Source organism: Triticum urartu, chromosome 6 (assembly GCF_003073215.2).
Source record: "Triticum urartu cultivar G1812 chromosome 6, Tu2.1, whole genome shotgun sequence".
Taxonomy (NCBI): Eukaryota; Viridiplantae; Streptophyta; class Magnoliopsida; order Poales; family Poaceae; genus Triticum; species Triticum urartu.
This window is the reverse complement of record NC_053027.1, coordinates 562,135,735-562,158,781: the sequence shown is the minus strand read 5'-3', so window position 1 is coordinate 562,158,781 and position 23,047 is coordinate 562,135,735. Positions and strand designations below refer to the sequence as shown.

At 44.1% G+C, this 23,047-nt stretch overlaps 2 protein-coding genes across 3 annotated transcripts; one reads left to right on the top strand and one right to left on the bottom strand.

The window, feature by feature from the left end:
* Positions 1 to 216: 216 nt before the first annotated feature.
* On the top strand, positions 217 to 5,198 carry LOC125515435 (disease resistance protein RGA5-like). The gene is made up of 3 exons (XM_048680903.1): positions 217 to 1,184; positions 2,698 to 4,764; positions 4,884 to 5,198. Exons 1-2 carry the CDS (start codon positions 364 to 366, stop codon positions 4,715 to 4,717), a joined length of 2,841 nt encoding a protein of 946 aa, XP_048536860.1. The 5' UTR covers positions 217 to 363; the 3' UTR covers positions 4,718 to 4,764; positions 4,884 to 5,198.
* A 576-nt stretch (positions 5,199 to 5,774) lies between these two features.
* On the bottom strand, positions 5,775 to 14,604 carry LOC125515434 (CLIP-associated protein-like). 2 transcript variants are annotated; one of them, XM_048680901.1, is made up of 17 exons: positions 14,251 to 14,604; positions 13,707 to 13,872; positions 12,896 to 13,057; positions 12,692 to 12,789; positions 12,391 to 12,465; positions 12,227 to 12,295; positions 12,059 to 12,144; positions 11,867 to 11,984; positions 9,858 to 9,956; positions 9,459 to 9,777; positions 7,808 to 9,372; positions 7,497 to 7,601; positions 7,301 to 7,375; positions 7,142 to 7,210; positions 6,951 to 7,019; positions 6,498 to 6,599; positions 5,775 to 6,179 (listed from the first exon to the last, which is right to left on the bottom strand). In XM_048680901.1, the coding sequence occupies exons 1-17, from the start codon at positions 14,533 to 14,535 to the stop codon at positions 6,039 to 6,041; spliced, it is 3,603 nt and encodes a 1,200-aa protein (XP_048536858.1). In that variant the 5' UTR covers positions 14,536 to 14,604; the 3' UTR covers positions 5,775 to 6,038. The 2 variants fall into 2 exon arrangements, with proteins under 2 accessions (XP_048536858.1, XP_048536859.1); XM_048680902.1 differs by having other exon boundaries at positions 5,776 to 6,179; positions 7,808 to 9,360.
* Between the last annotated feature and the right edge of the window lie 8,443 nt (positions 14,605 to 23,047).

Below are 23,047 nucleotides of genomic sequence, written 5' to 3'. Positions count from 1 at the left end.
GATAGATGCTAATCAAGTGCATATATCTAAATCTAGCTGATTAAAATGCTGCTTGGCTTGTCATTATCTCTGGCTGGCATAGATTAAAATGCGGTAGGAGACTTCCGGTAAACGCGGGCTTCGCACGATGCATGTGCACCATTTCCCTGTTTTAACGGACAAGGATGGCCTAGGGAGCTGTAACCCACGCTTGTCCCTTTACTCTCAAATGGTCATGCTTAGGCTGAACTGAAACAAAAACCCATAAGAATCTTGCAGCTACCACACACCCATTTGTCGGTCCTCTTTCTGCACTCCTCTCCACTCTGAGCAAACCCCAAGCACGAACTAAGAGATGGGTTCGAGAGAAGAATAGAGAGAACAATGGCGGTGGTGAGTTCTTCTCTGGGCGTGTTGGGTCCCCTGCTGGGGAAGCTCACTGGTTTGCTTGCCGATGAGTGTGCCCGCCTGAAAGGCGTCCGCCGCGAGATCCGCTCGCTCAGATCCGAGCTGACCTGCATGCATGGCGCGGTCCAGAAGTGCACGACGCTGCAAGATCCTGATGTTCAGGTGAAGGCGTGGATATCGCTGCTGAGGGAGCTGACCTATGACATTGAGGATGTCATCGACAAGTTCATCCACCAGCTCAGTAATGAGGGCCACCAACACCAGGGTGGCTTTAAGGAGTTCTTCCGCAAGACTGCTCGCTGGCTCAAGACTCTGGGCTCTCGCCGTGGAATCGCCAACCAAATCAATGATCTGAAGATTCGTCTCGAGCAGGTAAAAGAGTTGAAAAGTAGTTACAAGCTGGATGATATTCCCTGTGTACATTCAGTTGTGGATCCCCGCTTGTCTGCTCTTTTTGTTGAGGAAACACACCTTGTGGGAATTGATGGTCCAAGAGATGATCTTGTCAAGTGGATGCTGGAGGATGAAAGTAGGTCGACGAAGGATCGCAAGGTGTTGTCCATTGTTGGCTTTGGTGGGTTGGGAAAAACAACACTGGCCAAGGAGGTCTACCGCAAGATCCAGGGGGAGTTTCATTGTCATGCTTTTGTCTCGGTCTCGCAAAAGCCCAACGTAAAGAAAATTATGAAGGATTTGATCTCTCGGGTGCCTTGCAAGGAAGATTTTAAGGAAGGTATCGAAACTTGGGATGAAGCGGAATGTATTGCGAAGCTAAAAGAACTCTTACAGGATAAGAGGTAATTTCAACCCCCCCCCCCCCCCCCCCCCCCGAACCCGTTTTAAGCAAATATATTAAGAATAATTTATTTATACTATCCTGTCTATATGCAGCAGTGAAAAAGAATCTCTACTATTTAAATCGAATCGTAAAATAAATATGTATATGGGTTAAAGATTAGTGATGCACTCAAATGATTCAAAATATTTCTCGTGAACCTTTAAAGCATGAATAACATAGTGAATCATTCTAAGGGCCATTTTGTCCAAAGAACCCCATTAGCTTTATCTTTCCCTTCCAGAGAAACGATCTCCAGAGTTTGTCAATCTCATCAACTACTCACTTGGTAATTTGATGCAAGACATAAGATAAGCAGGGATAGCCGACAAAACCTATTTAGTAAGAGAGAGGTGACCACCCTTCGTTGGGAAACTCAAGGAGAACCCGATAAAACATTTAGCATCAGAAGAGATTACTGGCAGAAAAGCCTCTCTTGGCAACTTGGAGTCAGACAAGGGCATCCCCAGGTAGTTTTGAGGAAAAGATTAGATCGGGCAGCCCACCACCCTAGAAATATCTGCAGTTTCCCCATCGTATTGCCCAAGGCATCAAGAATTTCCTTAAGAAGTTTAGCCTGATGAACATCACCTTACAAAACAATAAGACTGTCGTCTGCATACTGTAGCACTGGAAAAGGCAGCGTGTTGACAAATGGGTGTCGAAGAGCTCCACTGGATGCAAAAAATTTAATGACTTGCCACGGCACATCAACCACAGTAATGAACAAAAGGGGTGACAGAGATTCCATTCAACAAAATAGCAATTTTAGCGGTTGTAAGGAGGGAGTCAATCCACATAATCCATTTACCATCGAAACCTCTAGCTTTCATAATAGCAAAGAGAGCATCCCAAGAAACTGTATCAAAGGCCTTGGTTAAGTCTAGTTTTTGCACAATGGCCTTTCTTTTCCAATTTTCTGTTTTCTGCCTGTCTGAACAAGATCATTTGTGCATATAAGAAGTTATAAGCGATGCACCTGTTTTTGACAATTCTAGATTGATCATTATCAACCAGTACAGTAATAAGAGCTTGAAGCCTAGCCGCCAAAACTTTCATGATTCATTTCACTGGGCAGTTAAGATGCGAAATATGCCTGAATTTACGGGGGGAGCAGCTATTTCTTTTTTCCGAAACATAATCAAGTAGGATCTGTTGATTGTTTCTAACCATATTAGTTGGTTAGTTTTGAGTTCCAACTATGGCTAAAGTCTCCGTTAAGTAAGCAAAACATAACGAATAAGCACACGGAAGACCCTAAATAACTTGTTGAGTACTTGCAGCTTGTATGATTCTCAGGCAATCATGGTTTACTTATTGTTTTCCTTCTGGATTTTTTATTATCGTCCTCTTAGAAATCGTAGATTTTTTGGGGTATTATGGTTGAAGTCTTTATAAATGACATTGGTATCTTTATGTTCTGTACTTGAACTACTTTTCAAAGTTGGTTAACAATATCTACTTATATGCATCAGGTATCTCATTGTTATTGATGACATATGGTCCACATCAGCATGGGACGCTATTAAGTATGCTTTCCCGGAGAATGAATTTTCTAGCAGGATTATAGCTACCACACGAGTTGTTGATGTAGCAAGATCATGTTCTCATGGTGGTAATGGCCGCATGTATGAAATGGAAGCCCTAAATGATCTCCACTCCAAACGATTGTTCTTCAAAAGAATATTTGGTTCTGAGTGCTGCTGCCCTGATATGCTAAAACAAGTTTCAAATAAAATACTGAAGAAATGTGGAGGCCTCCCATTGGCAATTATCAGTATAGCAAGTTTATTGGCAAACAGACCGCTGGTCAAAGATGAGTGGGAGAGGGTCAGAAGGTCTATTGGTTCTGCATTGGACAAAAACCGAAGCTTAGATGGAATGAATAACATATTATCCCTTAGTTACAATGATCTTTCACCCAATCTCAAGACCTGCTTGTTATATTTATGTATATATCCTGAGGATTATGTGATTGAAAGAGATATTTTAGTGAGGCGATGGATAGCAGAAGGCTTCATCTCTGAAGAGCGCGGACAAAGCAAGCAAGAGGTTGCCGAGAACCACTTCTATGAGCTAATAAACAAAAGTATGGTCCAGCCAGTTGAAGTTGGCTATGATGGAAAGGCTCGTGCTTGTCAAGTCCATGACATGATGCTCGAGCTCATTATTTCAAAATCGGTTGAAGATAATTTCATCTCTTTGGCAGGCCATGGTCAAACTGATTTGGCAAAGGGTGATGGTCTTATTCGGCGACTATCGGTCCAGCATATTGACCAAGAGCTTGCATCCATATTGGCAAATGAAGATCTAAGCCATGTACGATCTCTGACAGTGATAGCATCAACTTGCATCAAACATTTGCCTAGGCTTGTTGAGTTTGAAGCTTTGCGTGTATTAGAATTTAGAAATTGTGAGAATCTGCACATGTATGATATGGATGGTATAGATAAACTATTTCAACTGAAGTACCTGAGCTTTAGGGGTACTCGGATGTCGAAGCTACCATCAGGAATTGTGAGGCTATATGGTCTAGAGACGCTAGATCTTATAAATACACATATAGAAGAATTGCCTACTGGAATTATTCAGCTCGTAAAACTACAACATCTACTCATTACAAGATGCTTTTTCCGTGATCCTTACGGTGAAGCAAAGATACCAAATGGTATTGGAAATATGAGGAATTTACATGTGATCTCGGGCTTTAATATTATGAAGAGTTCACTATGTGCAGTCAAGGAATTGGGGAATCTGGCCTGTCTGAAAGAAGTGCATCTACAGTTGGATGGTCGAGGATCTCAGGAATACAAGAGGCATGAAGAGATGTTGCTCTTCTCACTATGCAAGCTTGGCACATGCAAACTTCAGTCTTTACGGATATCCTGTCCTGATTCAGCACCCACCCAGTTCTTAGATTCTTGGTCCCCTCTGCCATATAATCTCCAAATATTTTGGGTGACCACTGGCTACAATTTACCAAAGATGCCAAAGTGGATTGTACCAGCACTCACCAATCTTGCATACCTGAACATTAATTTGATTGAAGCAACAAAGGAGGATCTGTGGCTACTTGGAGAGATGCCTGCTTTACTTCGACTGAGTATAACATTCAGGACTGTCCAAAAAGAAAGGCTTACCGTACAAGGTGCTGCATTCCCGTGTTTGAAGGAATTCAACCTTATCCGTACTTTCCGTTGTGCAAGTGCAATTTACTTGACATTTGAAGAAGGGGCACTGCCAAAGCTGGAGAAGCTTGAGCTGCCGTTGTTTGTTTCAGTGGCAGAAGCCTATGGGTTCTACTTGGGTCTTGGCCACCTCCCATGTCTGAGAGATGCCCAAGTTACTCTTTGCAATGATGTTGCCACATCTTCCGAAATCAAGTCTGCTGCAGCCGCCTCTATAAGGAATGAGGCAAATGGGCATCCCAATCATCCTAGGTTATCTATCCAGGACAGAACGGAAGATACCTACTTTGACGAGGAATGGACCTAGCTGTCAGGGAATTGTTATATCATGACATTTCACAACCAATGCAAGAGGTACTAATCGTAATTAACAATTTAATTTCGTACATTACTTTCTGTGTGCAATATATCATGACATTTCATCAACAATTTCTCATACCCATACATGACATGTTCGCCCTTCATCTATTCAGGGGATCTTCTGTTGAATGCAAGCGTCTGATGGTGTGCTGCTGGTTTGATTGGAATGTTGTGGTGATGCGTGAACCATGAAGCTGGACTGATTAGTTGTGTGTGGAAGCTGAAATAAAGGTGTCCGAGAAGAAGTGGTTTTTACTTGCTCTGCTATGTTACTATTTTGTTTTCAGGGACTGTTGTGCTACCAGATTTTGTTGCCTTGATTTACTATTGCTAAGAACTTAAGTTCGCCTCTAGGTGAAGTTTCGCTGTTGTTTATATGTACTCGAGTACTTGTGTGTGTAACTTAATTTGATGGACTGCTGTGTTGAGATATGTGTACATTCAGTTGAGTTGAAACAGCTGGATTGAGACTTGAGAGATATATATGCTGTCAGGTTTCAGAACTGTAGTAACGCTTTTGTCACTCGTATACTCTGAACCAGTGGCGGGCGGAGGATTTGCACAATGGGTATCCATCCAAGAAAAGCAAATTCACCAATCATAGACTGAAGATCCGATTGATGGTTTGCTAAAAAGTGCATAGACTGAAGAAAATTAGTCGAAGGAGTATCCATGATCCTCACCTTTATGTCGCCGCTTCCGGCCTGGACGTTGCTGGTGTCTCACCTCTGCAGTGCCGCCCGCCGCCACCGGGCGGGAGCGCTGAGCCCCCGAATCGCCGGGACCGAGAGCGAAGGCGGCTGCGGCTGTGTCTCCCATGATTATTTCTCACCAACAGCGGGCGTGATTGGTGGACTGGCTGCTGGGAAATTAATTGGGCCATGAGCAATCCCATCGGAAGCCTATGGCCCACGTGTGACCTCCCTCTTTCTTTCTTCTCTAAAAAAAAACGTGTGACCTCTCTTCCCTTTCGTTCTGAAGGACGAAACGCTGCCATGGCGGCCAAAAACAGGGGATCCTTTTTTACTTTCGAACCCGTTCAGCAAGAGCTTTATTATTACTGTTGTCTTCAACTCTTCATCGACTGAATTACAGGAGACGTAGCTGCTTGCTGGTACGCACCAATGGATACATGGTCCTAAACGTACACGTAAAGGGATCATGGCTAGAGCTGCCTTCCGTCCCGCCTTAACCATCGACGCATCAGTCCTCGCCGGCATCATCGATCTTCAGAGCATTAGACGCCAAAATAATACTAAAAGAGAGCATCAGACGCCCGCCCTGGACAGTCTGCTCGCCGATGTGGTGACCACGAGCTGCAGCAGCTGCGGGCCGCCCAGCCGCTCCAGGTGCGGCGCCACCGCCGGCCCCAGCTTCAGGAACGTATCCACCAGGCACAACAAAATAGCCTGCAATGCAATGCAATGCATCACAGGGTTAATTCAAAACGTAAGACAAGTGCTGTTAAACTTTCCATGAACAGATTCTGAGTCGGTTTCAGACAGGTTTAAATTCTAGCACAGTGTTCAGATGGAAGGCCCGCACGGTCACAAGACGAAATGAAATTGCTTATCATGTTAAGTCTTGATCTTCTGGAGGGTTCCATGAAATTTTACTTTCAGAATTCATGAATTTCTGGGAGATGGAAGGCAAGAGCAGTGTTTCCCAGAAAATAGAAGATGATCCTAAACACAATCTAAAAAAAGGGAAAGTGGTGATGGATGAACCTTGCGAACATATGGACTGTGGTTTTCGAAGGCGTCCAAGACCGCAGGTAGGAATGTTGACAGATGAGTCATGAGGTCGTCGTGTGACAGCCGCATCACAAGCTGCAAAAAATCGGAGACAGTAAGGAAAAGGTCCACAGTAAGGAAAACGGAAGTAAACTATTATCACTTGCTTGACTAATAGCAAAGTGAAAAAGAAAGCAACAGTGATGCTGCTAATGAAATGGGCTAAAATCAAACACAAGCTTATCTGCAATGTAATCTGACGGCATAAAACAGTAGAACTGTTGATGCTAACAATACTTGTGTGCATCCTACTATTCATAGGCCGGAGATGTACTCTGAAGTATTATCCAAATTTTCTTTTTCATTCCAATACCGAGAATCCGAGATCAAATCATGTGACCGCACACAATATTACATACACCAACTGTATGACTTGGAGGGATTTACCTTGCTCAGACTGTTGATGCTGACAATAAGGATTTTCTCATCGTGGGAGACCAATTGAGAAGCAATTGCCTGTATTTATATGACAAAGATAAGATGCCAACTACTGTGAAAAGGGAAAGGAACAATATATTTTCCAAGGCATCTATCTAATTACAGTTCTAACTGAGAACATAATATAAAAAGAACCTTACCCGAAGGCATCGCAGTGGATCAAATTGAGTAACCACGGTTGTCAGACAGATATGTGCCAGATTTACTACCTGCAATCACAATGACATAAAGGCTTGAGAAGGTAACTTTATGGTTGAGCCAATGCAAACCAAAGAAGAATGCCCCCAATGTAGCAGTACCTTCAAGGCAGCATCTTTGGTTGCATGCAGCAATTTAACTACAAGAGTCTCGAAACAATTCTCCAGGGCCCTTTCCTGGAACATATGACCATAGTAGAGGTCATTTTCATGGAAGGCCCATCAATGGCACAATTGCTTGCTATTAAGTAGTTTCATCAGAAATACTTGTGTTCCCATAAGAAAATAGAACTCTTACTTGTTTTTCAAGAATTCCAACCAATAGAGAAAGTGCAAGCTCTCTGGTGGATTCATCCGGGTCATCAAGCATCACAAGAATAGAAGAGGACATCTGATGTGAATTCTGAAAGAGGAATAAGTATGAGGTGACATCAGAACCAACAAACCTAGGACTGGAATACCCCTTATTAAGATAAAATAAATAAATAAGGTGATACAAATAGATCAACCTAAACGAAAATACATGTTAATCCCTATGTCAAGATGGAAAGAACCTTAAAAATAATGATACGAAATAACACCAAACATGTCAATAAAATAGTTACAAACCTGATGATGCATCTTGGAAATGCTTGGCTCGTGGCTCTGACTACCATTCATCATCATATCCTTGCTTCGCCTTGCAGGACTAAACTTTTTACCCATCGTTTCAGCTCTGTGACCATAAGATTCACTACCCAATTCAGATTGAACCTTCGTGGTACGACGCCCAAAGACTTCCAAGTGAGTGCTCGGGAGATACTGAAATGCCGAGCTAAATACTTGATCACCTCTGACATCACTGGATTGATATGTGTCATGCTCCTGGGATTTATGTTGCCTTCCGACATAACTTCTGGGATGAGGATCTGTAGCAGCAAAGCGATCAAAAGACGACACTTTCTGTTTATGTCTCCTTTGCTGCAAGAACTCTTCCAGGTCGCTCCCTATCATAGGGATTAACTGCTTTATTGCCCGCGTAAGTTGCTTCTGTTCTTCCATTGACAAGGTAACTATAAAGCTTAACATGGTTTCCGGATCATAATGACAATAGACTGAAGATAAACCAACCACGGCAGCCTCTTTTAGCTTCTTGTTTCTATCCTTAAACAGAAGAGTTAGCTTCCCAAGCCACGGCTTAAGAAAACTGCTACCAGAATAGATGTCAGAATTAACTGTGCATTTCACAAAAGAGGCCTTTGCAAAGTCAAGAATTGCAAGCTTTGACTTGGGGGATTTTTGCTCGTCTAGCGAACGAAGCAGAGCAGGTAAGAGAGAATCAATGGAGTAACTCTCACCTGCAAGTTTCAAAACTGCTAAGCACTGCTGCTTGGTTGACTCCTTTGGATCATTTAATCGAGAGAAAACATGGGGCAACATCTTGTCCAGATAATGTTCAAAAGGCTTCTTGAAAACCGGCATGATCTCAGCAAGTGATGAGAGAGCAGCATGTGCCACTTTATGGTGTGGATCATCCAAATACTGACTAACAAGCCTCATAACCTTCTCAAAATTTTGTGCAACCTCCTGAATGCCTTTTGGTCCTCGCTCTTGCAAGTGTTGGCGCAAGAAATTGAATGCATATACCCTCATCATCCAATCTGACTTGGGGTTAAGGCCTAAAGAAAGTGCCCCAGTGAGAGATGAGGGCACATCCATGCTATTGGCCATTTCACCAATAATTAGCTGTTTACCATCTAAATCACCTCTTGTACTGGCATAGAACCAGTTTGTCATCACCTTACTCAGGAGAGGTCGCCGGAAGTTAGGAGTGTGGTTATTCGGTGACTGCTTCGGAACTACACTCTTACGAGGAGTTCTGACACAAGGCCTCTCTTCTTGTTGGGTCCTTAATGTTCCACCTGATATTCCATTAGAGCTGGATTTAGTGGACCTTTGGTTTAGCAAGTTTCCTGACTCTTCCGGACTAGCAGGAGTGCGGCTCAACATCTCAGAAGGATCCCCTGGTGCTTGAACTTTACAAGAGGTTGTATGTTCAACCTCCGGCCTGCACTCGGCCTTGTCTTGGAAAGTTGCTATGACAGTTGCTTCTGACAATAAAATGTCTGGAGTTGGTTCAAATGGAGTGGCAGAAGGAAAATCACGGGATGATGAACTGATACCTGCATTTTGGTCTGAATTCAACAAGTTGGCCAATGAAGCAGAGTGGTCCAAACCGAGAAAAAGAAGAAATAGCAAGGTATTTTTCAATGACATATACCTGAAACGCGTTCATCAGGGTCTGGAACTGGAATTCTTTCTTCTTCTAATGTGCTCATATCCTCAAATGAGCTTCCAACAGCTAAACCATCTTTACTATCTTCCGCTGGAACTTGAGGGGTCATATGAGAATGATGAAGAGATATTTTCACCAGTGCTGATTGCAGGTCTCCAGAAGAAAGTGATGTCTGAGAATCAACCATGACAACCTTGTCCATTGCAGTTGGAATGCAAGGAACAAACTGAGGTTGCCCGAGCTTAATTCCTTCTATTGGAGACAACTGCTTTTGATGTGTCTCAGCATCATCATCAATTATCATCTACAGAATTTAATATATAGAGTCAAAAACTGTATGAGCAAATAGGCAAATATGCAAGATAAATTTGAGGATATATATACTTTCTGCCTGGATGGTTCAAATGATGAGAAGAGCTGATGAGAACGTTCCGGCCAAATTCTGGAGAATATCCTGTAGCATGCCCTAGCACCCGATCGAACCTTCAAATAAAGAAAGTTGCTTAAAATCTAGAACCAAATCACCATGCAGGATAGTTTCGAAAAGGGCATCCACATAAAGAACATAGCTCAGAGTGCAATGCCAATTGCCAAGTTGTAAAATAGAAGTCCTAGGAGAAATACAGGACCCATTCCAGAAAGGTTAAAAGAACTGTATTGATGAATGTAGAACCATTCCAGAAAGGTTAAAAGAGCTGTACTAATTAATTTCTGTAAGAGATTCACAACCATGTTTCAGATAATGACTAGCGTAGCCAAGGGTGTTTTGTAGCCTACAGGTTACATACTGATCATGGTTTTTCTTTGAGAAAAAGCCTAGATAACCCCAAGTAAAAAACCAGGATCTTAATCCCCTCAACTACCACAAATCAAATAAATCAGCTCCTGAGTCCTGTTTAGCAGTTTCTCATGGCGGTTTACCTAAGCGACGAGACGGAAAAGTCCCCAATGGGCTGGACATTCTGCCCAACACTTTGCATGCGCCGAGAAGAGGCCGGCGACTCAACCCAGGACTTGGTGGTCGCAGCAGCCGGACGCGATGACAAGGCAGGTGTGAGCATGCTGAGATCTCACAGGAGGCGCGACAGGAGGTGAAGACGGCGTGCCATGTCCACACAAGGAGCCGCGCGCTGACGGCGGAGACCATCCAGAGCGGGACGCCTTCCCCGGCTCCACCTGCCCTGCCATCCATGCCGCGTCGTCCGCGCCGGAGGCCACTATCCTTGTCAGAGACCGTCGAATTGGCTGCACCACAGCTCAATGGACATGGAGTCCTCGCGGCTCACGATTGCGTCACTCGTGGAGGCTTTGCACGGCGTCCAGCGGCTACCGCGCGAGCGCATCGCCGCCCTCGTCGTAGAGGGAGGGGTCGATGTGACGCTGCAGCGTGGGAAGTGCGCCCAGAGGAAGCTCGACGGCGAGGTCCATGCCTTGGCTCGGCGCGCCGTGGCAGAGGGAGAGGAGAGATGATCGAGGAGTATTAGGCTAACATGTCGTAACCGCCTAGGCATCTCCTCGGACTCCGCGATGACATGGTGAGACCCAGAAGATACCTATCGAGCACGTCGAGAAAGAACCGACAACCAAAGCACTGCCGCAGCCTTTCACCGCTGGCCATCATGATCGTCGCCAAACTGGATGCCACAACACCATATTGTGGGCCGCGCACATGTTGACTGCAATGCCGCGTGAGCGTCGAGCATAGAGAGTGCAAACGAGATCAGTAGGTCTTCAAGACGACGCCCAAAGGGAGAACCGACGATGCCGACGCCGACGCCCAGCCCAGCTGGGCCTTTTTTTACCCAAAGAACTAGATCTAGGGGTGTGTAGGGGATCGTTTCCACACCGACATCTCCAAGGAAGTAAGCCGACGTCCACAGACGCCATCACTGATGGCCGGCAAGAGCCCGACAAGCATTTTTTCCCGAAGCACCTCACGACCAACACCCCCCCCCCCCCCCCCGCCCCCCCCCCCCCCCCCCCGGGCGCGCGCGCTAGACCCCTACCGTGGAGTGATAGTTGAGGGGTTTTAGATCCTGATTTTTGAAATTTGGGGGTGAAGTGGCTAAAACGGAGTACTGATGGGGGTTGTCTATAATTACTTTTCTTTTCTTTTTTTCTTTTATTCATTTCAGCAAGTGCATGTTTTCTACATATAATATCAAAGCTACTAAGGGCAGAACTGATGATACTAAGGGTAACTAACACAAAAAATTATTCAACTAGGTAACCAAAAATTATTGGCAAAAGATTTGCTTGTAGCCAGTGTCAAACTTGTCCTAGATACATTGCCAGGAAACAATTAAAAGGCAAAGATAAGAAAGAAATTTAAATATTCATCTCACACTCCTCAAAAAATAAATATGAATGGAGAGTTGAAGACATGCAAATACCTCACTAGTTGCATCTCCTATGCAACACTTTATGAGTTCTTCATACAGATTCGCTAATCTCTGTAGTTCGGGAGTATCAACCCAATACTCTAGCATCAGTATTGCATACTCACAACACCTACAACAGCAACACATTCTTAAGCATTCATCCAAGATCAATGTATATCACCCGTCTTGGTGCCTTTCTGTTACCTGCCACGAAGAACTGCGCTTCTGTCATTTTTTGCGAATTCAATAATTCTTGGTAGAATGCGAGCTACTTTGCAGTTTCGTAGCATCTGTAGAGTCGTAGAGACAACATTGTACATCAAGCATGTTACAATCAAATGTAAAAAAACACTTGTGTATGACTGTATGTACCTCTTTTATACAATTATCAGCAGACTCGGCAATTACAAGAACGGTGATCACGACATTCTTAAGAAGGGCCTAGAGATATCAGATGGCAACGTGGTCTCTTCAGATACAACAAGATAGTCATAGATATAGGATGCACAAACTAAAAGAAATCAACAACAACATACCGGAATAAGCAATTCAGCACATGGTTCGAAGTCACGCAGTAGCTCCTTTGATAGGAAAATTAGCAAATGGCATGCCTAGAAATATCAAAAATAAGTGCTTCAGTGGGTGTGCAAACAAATGGTACAAAATGTGACGAGTTCCATAGCTCATAAGGGCATAGAAGCTAGATGATTACACATAATATATCCTTTTTTGTCACACTACTTTACTGTTTGCTCTGCTAATTTTGTGGCAACTATGTTTGATCTGCAGTACACACTTGTTGCATTCACTTCAACAGAATAGTGAAATAAGTCAAACCTGCTTTACAACACTAGATCTCCTGTCCAGAAGCTGGGTTATAAGAGGGGCCACGAGTTGCTTTAGAAGCGTGGGGAAGGCTGAATAATCCGCGGCACCTGTAATAGAGGCAAAAGAAATGCCCTCAGAAGATCTGGCTTACTTCAGAAAGTTAACTGTCTAATGTGCACAGTGAAGCCAACATAAACAAGAAGGAATTAGCACCTCCAAGAACTATGCCTTCAACTCTTTGCATCGCAGTTATCCGGATTGACCACTCATTATCTGGCTGTAAAGTAGACATTACTTTTCCCATTTCCTTTATCAGATCTTTTTCAGAGAATACTTTTATAGGTTCAACTGATTTCCTTGTAATATCTTCTTCCCCTGCATAGAGTACGACGGATAGATCAAATACCATAAGATATAGATACCGTAAGATTAAAAATAGTGTAAACAAAGCATAGCACAAGAGGAAAGACATTCATAATTAACGAACAATAAGTCATCAAACATCATATTCTTGGCCTTAAAATTTCCAATACCAACATTGCTTGCTACTGAGTACTGCCAGTTAGTTGGATGTTAGTTATTTGTTGTAGTAGTATAGTAATCAGGTTGACCCGCTGCGAATACAGATCTATGAGCATTGGCCAGTAAGTATCATACAATGGTCAACCGGTATGAATAGACAGATGGTCAACCGGCCTTAACATTAAACTTCATTGTAGATTATTCCATAACATACTTCATTATAAACTGAGGCATCTCTTCAGAAACAGTCTCTGATTCAAATATGATGTCATGAACATTTTTGTTATCTACCTCAGTGGTATCGAATTATGTAGGTTAAATTATTACGGAAATGGTAAATTAAATAGTATAATGTTTAACAAAATGAGCATGTTTTAGTTTTTTATAATGGGTTTGGTATGAAAGGTTCTTGTTGGATAAAAACACAATAATCCTACTATATACACGCTCTACAATTCTGGACCTGGTTAATTGGGTGCTTGACGAGAAGTAAAGTCTATACCTGCTAGAAGGGACATATCTCTTGTGCTGATCCTTTGTTTCGAACTTTTCTTTACTTGATTGGTACCAAAAGATTCAGCTTCGGTTGTTGTACAACTAGTGCGGTGGACATCTGGTATGCTAGAACCTGTTTCTATATTTTCTGACCTTGCATTCATCTCCTTCATCTGCAACATCACAAGCAAACTAGTCAGGTTTTTTGTTTTGAAGTTACTATAGTATAAGTGATATTGCTTCCGACTCCGCATCTAATTAGTCTCGGAACCACACACAGCTTTCTATAAAATTGGGATAAATTGGATAAGTATTCTTTTATTCAATTATGCAGGCATTTGGCCCAGACCTTTGATTGGAGATATGTTAATTAAGTACTCGAGCTACATATGGCCCCACATCCATGTGTGCTCCTTTTAAATTAGCTGAAAGCCTGAAACTCAACTACTACTGACGCGAAATACCCCGATAATAATCGTGCAATAACACGGCGACAAGAGCTAAACCCTGGAGGAGAAGGAATGGAAATCAGAACCCCGATAGGCCAATACCTCCATGAGCAGCACGAGGAACCTCCTGGAGGCCTCCCGCACGGCCGCGTCGCCGTCCCCGAGCCGCCCGACGACCAGCGGCGTGAGCTCGTCGACGTGGCGCCGCATCGCGTCCCCTCCAGCGGCGCACAACGCGTCGAGCGCCGAGCACGCTGCCCCGGCGTCTCCGCAGCCGAGGAGGCCCGCGCAGCACTCGGCGAGGGCGGCGGCTTCGGTTGCTGAGATCCCCGCACCCGGCCCGGGCGCTAGCTCCCGCAGCCTCGCCGCCGCGGCGGAGGACGCCATCCCACCGGCGCGTGGGTTTGGTGCCTGCTGGGTGTGCGAGGCGATGGAAATGGTGGGAACGAACTGAGGCGAGAGAGAGAACTGAACGAGGTTTGACATGGGAGTGATGATGGTTTTGTAGGCGCTGGTTTCGCGGTCTAAACTGTGATTTTGACCAGGTTGCGTCTGTTGGGTTGGAGGTTGACACTTCAAAATATTCATATTCTGTCGATCAATGTTTAGAATGAAGTCCCAGTGATTCTTTTGCACTGCATTTTGAATAAAACCTCATTTCTATTCAAAACCTAGCTAAAATGTTTTTTCGCGTCCAATCGAGCAAATACAGGTACAGATTCAATTACAGCGGATTCGAGTGGGCATGCCATTGCGACCCGTGTTCTTTATACAAGCATAGAGGCTCTATTTTTTGTTCATCTCAATGGCGCCTCCCAATGACATACTACTTCATTTTCGGTTTAAAAGGGCCATGTGTACGGAAATCCATTTCGGCTCTCGGGAGCACGTGCTCCTGCGCGCAAAAATAATTTTTGAATTGTCAAAAAAAAACCCAACAGTTTTTTTATGTATTCATAGATACATACAAATGCTACCTACAAAGTTTTAGGCAAAAAGGTAAAACATTTTGTCCTGTGCAAAAGAAAAAACAAATTAAACATCAAATGTTACCCAAAATGTCACCCCCAATTTTTTTCGCCCAAGAAAAACTACTGCTCTGTTTTTGCATGAAAATTGTCAAACATTCTTGCAACACTAACACGAACATCCACAAAAAAATCATATTTTTTTAACATTTTACTTTTTTTTGAGTTACTGTTCATTGGGAGCAAACTTACATTGGTTGAATTGTGGATCTAAGGATACACGTGAGCCTTTTAAACTAGACTAGAAAGGAGGGAGAACTACATTATCCAAGAATTAGCACATCCTCAGCGTGCCACACCTTTCGATCGTCTCTAGTCCTCCTCCATCCACCACAAAAGATTGAGAAGTTATCACCGCCCAACACACTTGCCTCGATACCCAAATGACCAATCTATGCTCAACAGCCTTCTCTCTTGTCCTACATTCATCGTCGATGTTTTTTATGTATGATTCTTCTATATTTATCCCAAAAGGATGTTTCCTTTGTCGTTGATGCTGCTAGCCCCTTCCTCCTTCATTTCCTTCTCCAGTGACTAAACGGGTTGGGGACCCCAACAGTTCAGCTCCGACCTGTAGATAGGGTAGGCCTCGTCCGTGGGACGGCGTTGCTTCTGGCGGTGATAGCGGCGGCACATCCAAGAAAAATTACCAGGCTCCTGTCCTGTCTTGATGGCATCGATGGTAGTGTCAGACCCAGTGGGCTTGGTCTCCCATCAACCCTTCTAGTCGGAGGTTTTAGGTCTGGTTTACTGGTTGTTATCATCTTGGTAGTGCCACAAGTGGGTGAGAGAGGGGCCGGAGGTTCCAAATCCTTGCTTGAGGATTGACGGCGACGGATGGCGCTCTATGTTGACAGTTGAAGGTGGCTATGGCCTCCAGGACACGAGGAGTGTCGAATGATCTCCATTCGACGCCCCACATCGACAAAGACCTTGCCGGTGACGGGCTTTTTCCTCAACTCAAAACGCCCTTTTGGGATATAGCTCTCCTCCGAATCCGAAGAAGGTTAGTGGCGGCGATGACACTTTTATGATTACCTCCATACTCCCTTCTCATTTATTATCTTGGAGGGGTTTAGGCAAAGTTCTATGGACATATTTATCATCCTTCTCGCCAACTCCACATGCGTGCATTATATTTACAGCATTTGGGATTAATGATACACGTGGTTATCTTAAAAACTAAAGTATGATCATAAAACTATTTTTTAGTATTGGACAACCTAACTTTTTTTTAAGAAAACATACCCAACGAGCATATTAGATCTGATAAATATCAAGGAAAACAATAGCCAGTACAAGTGACAAGCAACTGGACGCACAACGACCAATACAAAATAAAATTGCATTAAAAATCATATTAGCCTTCTTCATCCTTCAATTGTACACCGCCCGTTGGAGATTCAAAATTACAATGATCTAATAGTAAAGGAAAGGGACATCTACAAGCGTCCTCACCATACCAGACTTCAAAGACCGCAAGAGCTATCCCCCTTTACGATGAGATCTAGAAATCGTTGAAGCAACATTAGTTGGAGTATCACCCCATGCCATACATGCTTGCAATCCATCACCATCAATTCAGAGGGTTTGGAAAACCGGACCAAAGCACAGAACAACATGAAGAAGATGTTATAGTGGCCGCGCCATTAGTCAACACCAAAGACACACCAACTGCCAAGATCTGAAGGGAGCCAACATATCTGAAGACACAAACTCTCATAGGCCCTTCGTCGGTGCTGGATTGAACGACGCCGAGGTAGGAAATGACCGAAGAGACCTATGGCAGACTTACTTTATACTCCACTACCTCTCTCCTACTACTACCTATACGTTATATATGAAATGCCGGTCAAAATGAATGTCAATTCGACCAACCCCTGGCTGTTGCAGCATCGTTGTTGTGACAAGACGAACTCATGTCCTCGAGACTATTCTTAGTTATCTACGGACCAATATGTACGTCATTTCAACAACGCGTGTACGCTGGGTTGTTCGTTCTTTGTCTTGTTGTGCGAAGTTTGTTTGTAATGGAAACGTGTCATACGTTCGCGACTGAATAAACAACAGGAGGTTTAATTAGCTACAACAAATTTCGCCGGGGAAACATATAGGTTGCACTCTATGCATGATTGCTTCACTGTTTCTTTCAGAGAGGACGTGTCTTATCGTACGTCCTTCGTGCAGAATGGCGTTTTGCATTAGTTCGCCCGTCACAAGCAGTGAGACTAACCATTTTTACTCTCTTATTTGTTACTCTCCTTTCTAAATATAAGCCCTTTTAGAGATTTCAACACGGACTACATATAAATGTATATAGACATATTTTAGATTGTATATTCACTTATTTTGCTCTGTACATAGTCCATATTGAAATCTCCAAAAGGGCTTATATTTAGAAATGGAGGGAGTATATTACTTAGAGGGGAGGTGCATTGTAGTTTTAAAACTTTGTGAGTGCAGACTGCAGTGTAGTATTATATATTTTTGGCGACTTAAAAATAGTACAATATTCCCTGAAAATAATGTGCTAGGTTAATTAGCTGGCTCCACGTGACTTGAAGGCATCAATTAATCTAGCTAGATATTTTCAGAAGTAACCCTAATTAGGAAGCTTTAATCACCAGTGGTAGAAGTAGAACTGAATGCATGTATACCATCTCTGAAAGAGCCGGGCACACAGCGCTACATGCCAGAGATTAGAGAACAGACAGACTCCATGTCTGTATGAAGTATGAACCATCAAACCACACACGGCAAGAGAGCCAGCTAGATTGCTTGGTAAGATTGCCATGCATGATTACAAATGCATGGAGAGATTTCTCTTGACTCTTATGCGGTGGACGGTGGTTAGAAGCCAACGAACGATCGGGTCAGTGAAGGCCGGTTATGAAACAAGTAGTAGAAACAACGACGACGACGACCGCTCGGAACGTCGTCGTCTAACAAAATGCAAAGCCAGCAGCGTTGATCTTGACTCTCTCACGCACCCCTAAGATCCGAAAATCTTTCCCCCTGTCTCGATACAAGCCAGGCTCAGCTGCCCTCAATAAAAATGGCTCGACGGAGTAGACCAACCGGCCCCCAACGGGAACAGGCTGCGGTATTCGTACCGTACTCGGAGGTAGCCATACGACCGAACGGACGGTGCAGAGCTTAAACAAGAATGAGGGAGTCCAAATCAAACCACGACTACATATGTTATGCTTTGTTTAAGTTGTATTCTCGAGATGCGGTGTACATACTGTGGCAGGATTAGGACATGCACTGGACGAACGACGCGCCAACTGATCACGAACTAACTTTCTCTGCGACTGTGTTAGGTGGGCTATACGTACACGCCTGGGCATTTAGGCTTTACAACCATTTGGTGTGTACGTACATGGCTGTAGAATACTCATAGCATCCATCATACCACGTACGCAACGCAGTCATGTATACGTATATAGTATTAGTTTCCCCGCCTCTCATCAAGTCTCGTCCACGCATACATGTAGAGGCATAAGTGTGTTTCTTCCTCGCTAATAATTAAAACGCACTGCTACTGCATGATGATGGCTTACCAACCTTCAACGTCTTGTGCTCATAGATCCCTCGGAGGGCAGGGCAGGGGACTGTTAGCCTGGGATACTGAGTGTTAGGACTCTAACTAACAAGCCCGTCCGAAAATCAAATGCGACCGCCACTTCATGTTGTATTTTTATTTTTGAAATGCAATGTACATTTTACCAGTCGGTTGCTATAGCCACTATTAGGTCACTGACCGAAGCAGTGACACCAACGCGTGAACTGATGTTAGCTATCCTAAGAGCATCTACCGTCAGACTTTGCAAATCCGACCTCTCAAACGTCCGTAGCCGTGGACACTGACCGGCCTCAAATTTCCATTCTCATAACTGGACACCTCAGTTAGCATATCTCAAATTCATACAAACTCATGCAACTACGTAAACGATGCTACATCATCCGGATACTACAACATTGCCATCGGACTACCAAAATTTGGTATGTTTGGCTATGATAGAGAAGATCATTCACGGCTGCCCCTGCCCTTCCCGGCGCCCTTGTCGTCCTTCTCGCGAAAGTACCGGTCGAAGACGCAGTAGGGATTGAGCCGGATCTGCCCATCGCTGGAGCTGTCCTCACCGTAGTTGTCCTCCTCCTCCTTCTTTGGCGGCAGTCCGGCCATGGCACGTATCGCCCGATTCTACTCTCGAGCGAGGGCGCGCGTGTTCCTCCGCTGCTGCTTCTTCAGAATGCGGGCGCGGATGGCTTCCTCCTTTGCGGCCGTTCGCGCCACTGCATCAGCCACCGCCGCCGCCATGTCGGCAGCGAGACGGGCCTCAGCTGCCCTTATCCTCTCATTCTCATGGCGGGCAGACCGGTCCTGATGGGACTCATAGTCCACCCCGACCAGTGATGAGGAAGGAAACATTTTCCGACTGCCGGGACCGCGATGATCCAACCCCAGAGGATCCGAGCGCCTGTTCAGCCGACACTATGGAGTCGCGCCGGACAGATCCTGCCGTAGGCCAGGCGCCGTCCTCCCGGGTGCTGCGGAGTGCAATGCGGACGTCCATTGCCTCCTCCAACCCGCATGGGATGACACCCCAGTCAACGGATCTGGACTGATCGGAGTCAGATCCACTGCTCGCCATGCCGGAGGCGGCCGGAGATCGCCAGATAGAAGCTTGGGTGCCGAAGGGGAGTGGAGTGAAGTACTAGAGTTTGGTCCGACGAGCAGATGGGGAGGAATATATGTGGGTTCAGGTGGGCTAGCGTGGGCTGATCAATCCATATCAGTCCCATATTTGATTGGATATGAGGGGTGCCGGTCATGCCGGGCGTTTGAGATGCACGTATGGGTTGAAATTTCGTGACCGGGCGTCCCGCGTGGGCGTATGAGGCGGATTTGGGGCGCCCCGCTATAGATGACATGCGTGAATTGGATTTATAGGGGGTTTCTTTTTTACCCTTTTCCTCTCTATAGTCCATGCCTCTATGGTTGTGTGAATGTACAACCCTCATCGATGCGTATGCATGAGGAGAAAGTATGTATACTGCTTGTTCTCGTTGAAAGGCCGAAGCAACCAGGGTCCAGGAAACGATCTTACCGCGTTGTTTTGTCTTTTTGCGGGGGATCTTACCGTGTATTAACCAATATTGAAGAATTAACTGGATACACTTTGTGAACCAGAGGCAAGGTCATTGATTATCTCACGTATGGAAAAACCGAAAAAACACCTACTAACGCGTCAACAGATAGATATGGCTATTGTACTAACTAATTGCCGTTCGTTGCAACGGAGACATACATACATATTCTAATAGTTCGACAGTAATCATGTCCGACATAAGTATACCTTACACTCACCTTATTCTTATTCTAGATTTTAGAAAGATTTTGATTTGATTTGAGTATGTGTAACGGAATGCAAGGAAAGTTGTTGATTTAGTTGAGATTTGATAAGATTTGATTTGAAAGAGCACATGGTTTGCATCTTCTCCAAGACCACACACCAAACAGGATCCATCAGCCGGGCCGTTGCGTTTAGCTACATTGTCGGAAGTTGGCAGCCTATTTCTTTGTCACATGAAGATTTTTATCTTGAGTGGCAAACCCGTCTTCCATAAGCCCCTTGCTATGTCCAGCGCACTCCCCTCTGTGAGTTTGCTATAGAGTGATTTAACCGAAAACTTTTTGGAGGCGGTCAGGCTCCATTCCACGAGTCAGCTCCAAGCCAAGACGATAGTCACCAATTTTTTGAACCAAGTCGTCCCATGACTCTTGTTCGATACCGGTGAGGGCCCGTAAGAAATGGATCGCGGGTGGTGAGGAGTTTAGAGCCTCCCCCCACCATTATATTAGCATTTGTGGCCACCCGATAAATAGAGGTATGGCTCTGCCAAAGGGGGACATGTCCCAACCAACAGTCGAGCCAGAACCGAGTGGATTGACTGTTGTTGATACGAAACTTGGCCCCGACCGCAAAGGCGGGTCGCACCGCTTGGATCCCATTCCAAAACGTGGATCCGGACGAGGATGCCGTGAAAGGGTTCCTGTTAGGGAAATATTTTGCTTTTATAAGCTTTGCCCAGAGTCCCGACTTGTTTTGGGCAAGGCGTCACCACCATTTGGTAAGTAGCGCCACGTTCACCAGTTTTGAGTTAGTGATACCCAAGCCGCCAAATTTTCTTGGCCTACACACCGCAGATCATTTGACAAGGTGGTATTTGCGCTTGATGCCGGTTCCTTCCCAAAAGAGCCTAGATCAAGGTGTATCAAGCCTAGCGTGCACGCCATCTGCTAGTAGTAACATCCCCATAGTAAATAGGGGAAGACAAGAAAACCGAAAGAAAAGGAAGAAAAAGGACAAACGGCTAAGGAAGTTCACAACGTGTGTGAAAGAAATGTAAACACGAGTGAACGAGCATTGGAAAGAGAAAAATGCGAGCAAGCGAGAGTTGTACCAGTCCAAGTACCGACGCTGAGCTCGCTCACCCTACGTGATTGCTCGATTTTCAGCATCCCAGTCACTAAATAGGTGGTCCTTGCTGTCGTTCTTTTTTAGGATTCCTTGCTATCGGCTATGCGTCGAGGAGCGACCACGTGTCCAACCACCAGCACAGTTTGGACCGGACTAAAGCGGGGGCACATGCATAGTTCTAAAAACCGGACCAGATCGGTGGTCCGACCGGAAAAACCGCGCCTTGTTCGGATTGTTACGATGTAGCGATCTTTTAGTAAAAACCAAAAAATATTCAAAAACAGTTGCATCAACAAGGAATTGAACACCTAGTCCTTGAGGCAAGGCATGTTAAAGGCCCAATAACCAACTAGGCCAATACCACTTTGTGATTTATTAATGGTTTACATACAATATGATGTGTATTCATTTGATGTAAGGTCAATTTTTTAGAAAATAACTTAAACATTTCATATTTTTTGCAAATAAACCGATAAACCGGCGGCCTGACTAGTAAAAACCTAAACCGACACCCTACCTGTTTGTTTGCCGGGTCAGTGTTTTAAACTGTGGCCGCAAGGTCACATTTGCTTCTGCGGCTCGGTGATCGACCGAACTGGGCCTCGGCCCATACAATAATGAAAAACTGAAAAAAGCGAGAAAATGAAACCAAACAAAAAAGTATTAAAAAATTGAATCAATGAAAAAATCTTGATAATGAGATTTCTTCAAAATATCCAAAATAAATTACGAATTTCCGAAATGTTCCCAAATTTGAAATTCAAAAAAGTTTATGAATTCATAAAATGCCCACGAATTTCAATAATTTCCATAATTCAAAAAATGTAAGCAAAGTTGAAAAAGGATCCATTTAAAAAATAATGTTCTTAGTTTAAAAAGTCAATTTAGAAATGTACTTGAATTTGAAATAATATTACAAAATTTGAAAAATATCAGCAAATTTTATAAACTTGAATGAATTTCAAAAATTATTCGTGAATACCAGAAATGGTTACAATTTTCAATAAAATGTTCGTGGTTTGAAAATTTATTTGTGAATTTAGAAAATGTCCGTGGAGTCAGAAAATGTTCCCAAATTTAGAAAATGAAAGAAAAGTAAGATTGAAAAAAAATAAAATGAAAAGGCAAAATTTGACATGAGAAAGAATAAATAAAAAGCATGATTAGAACATGAAGAAAACCACTAGAAAGAGACACAGAAATCAGCTCAGGAAAGGTTCTAGAACTTTTCTAGAATGGGCTGGCTAATATGCGTGGAATAGAATGGTCATGCGAGTACCGCACAGGATATCTAGCAAACGTGTATGCCGGGCGTGTGCGTCAAAAGGAGCAAGCTTCGTTGAAGCCCGGGGGCTTGGGCTGACACACTATGCCCCCAAATAT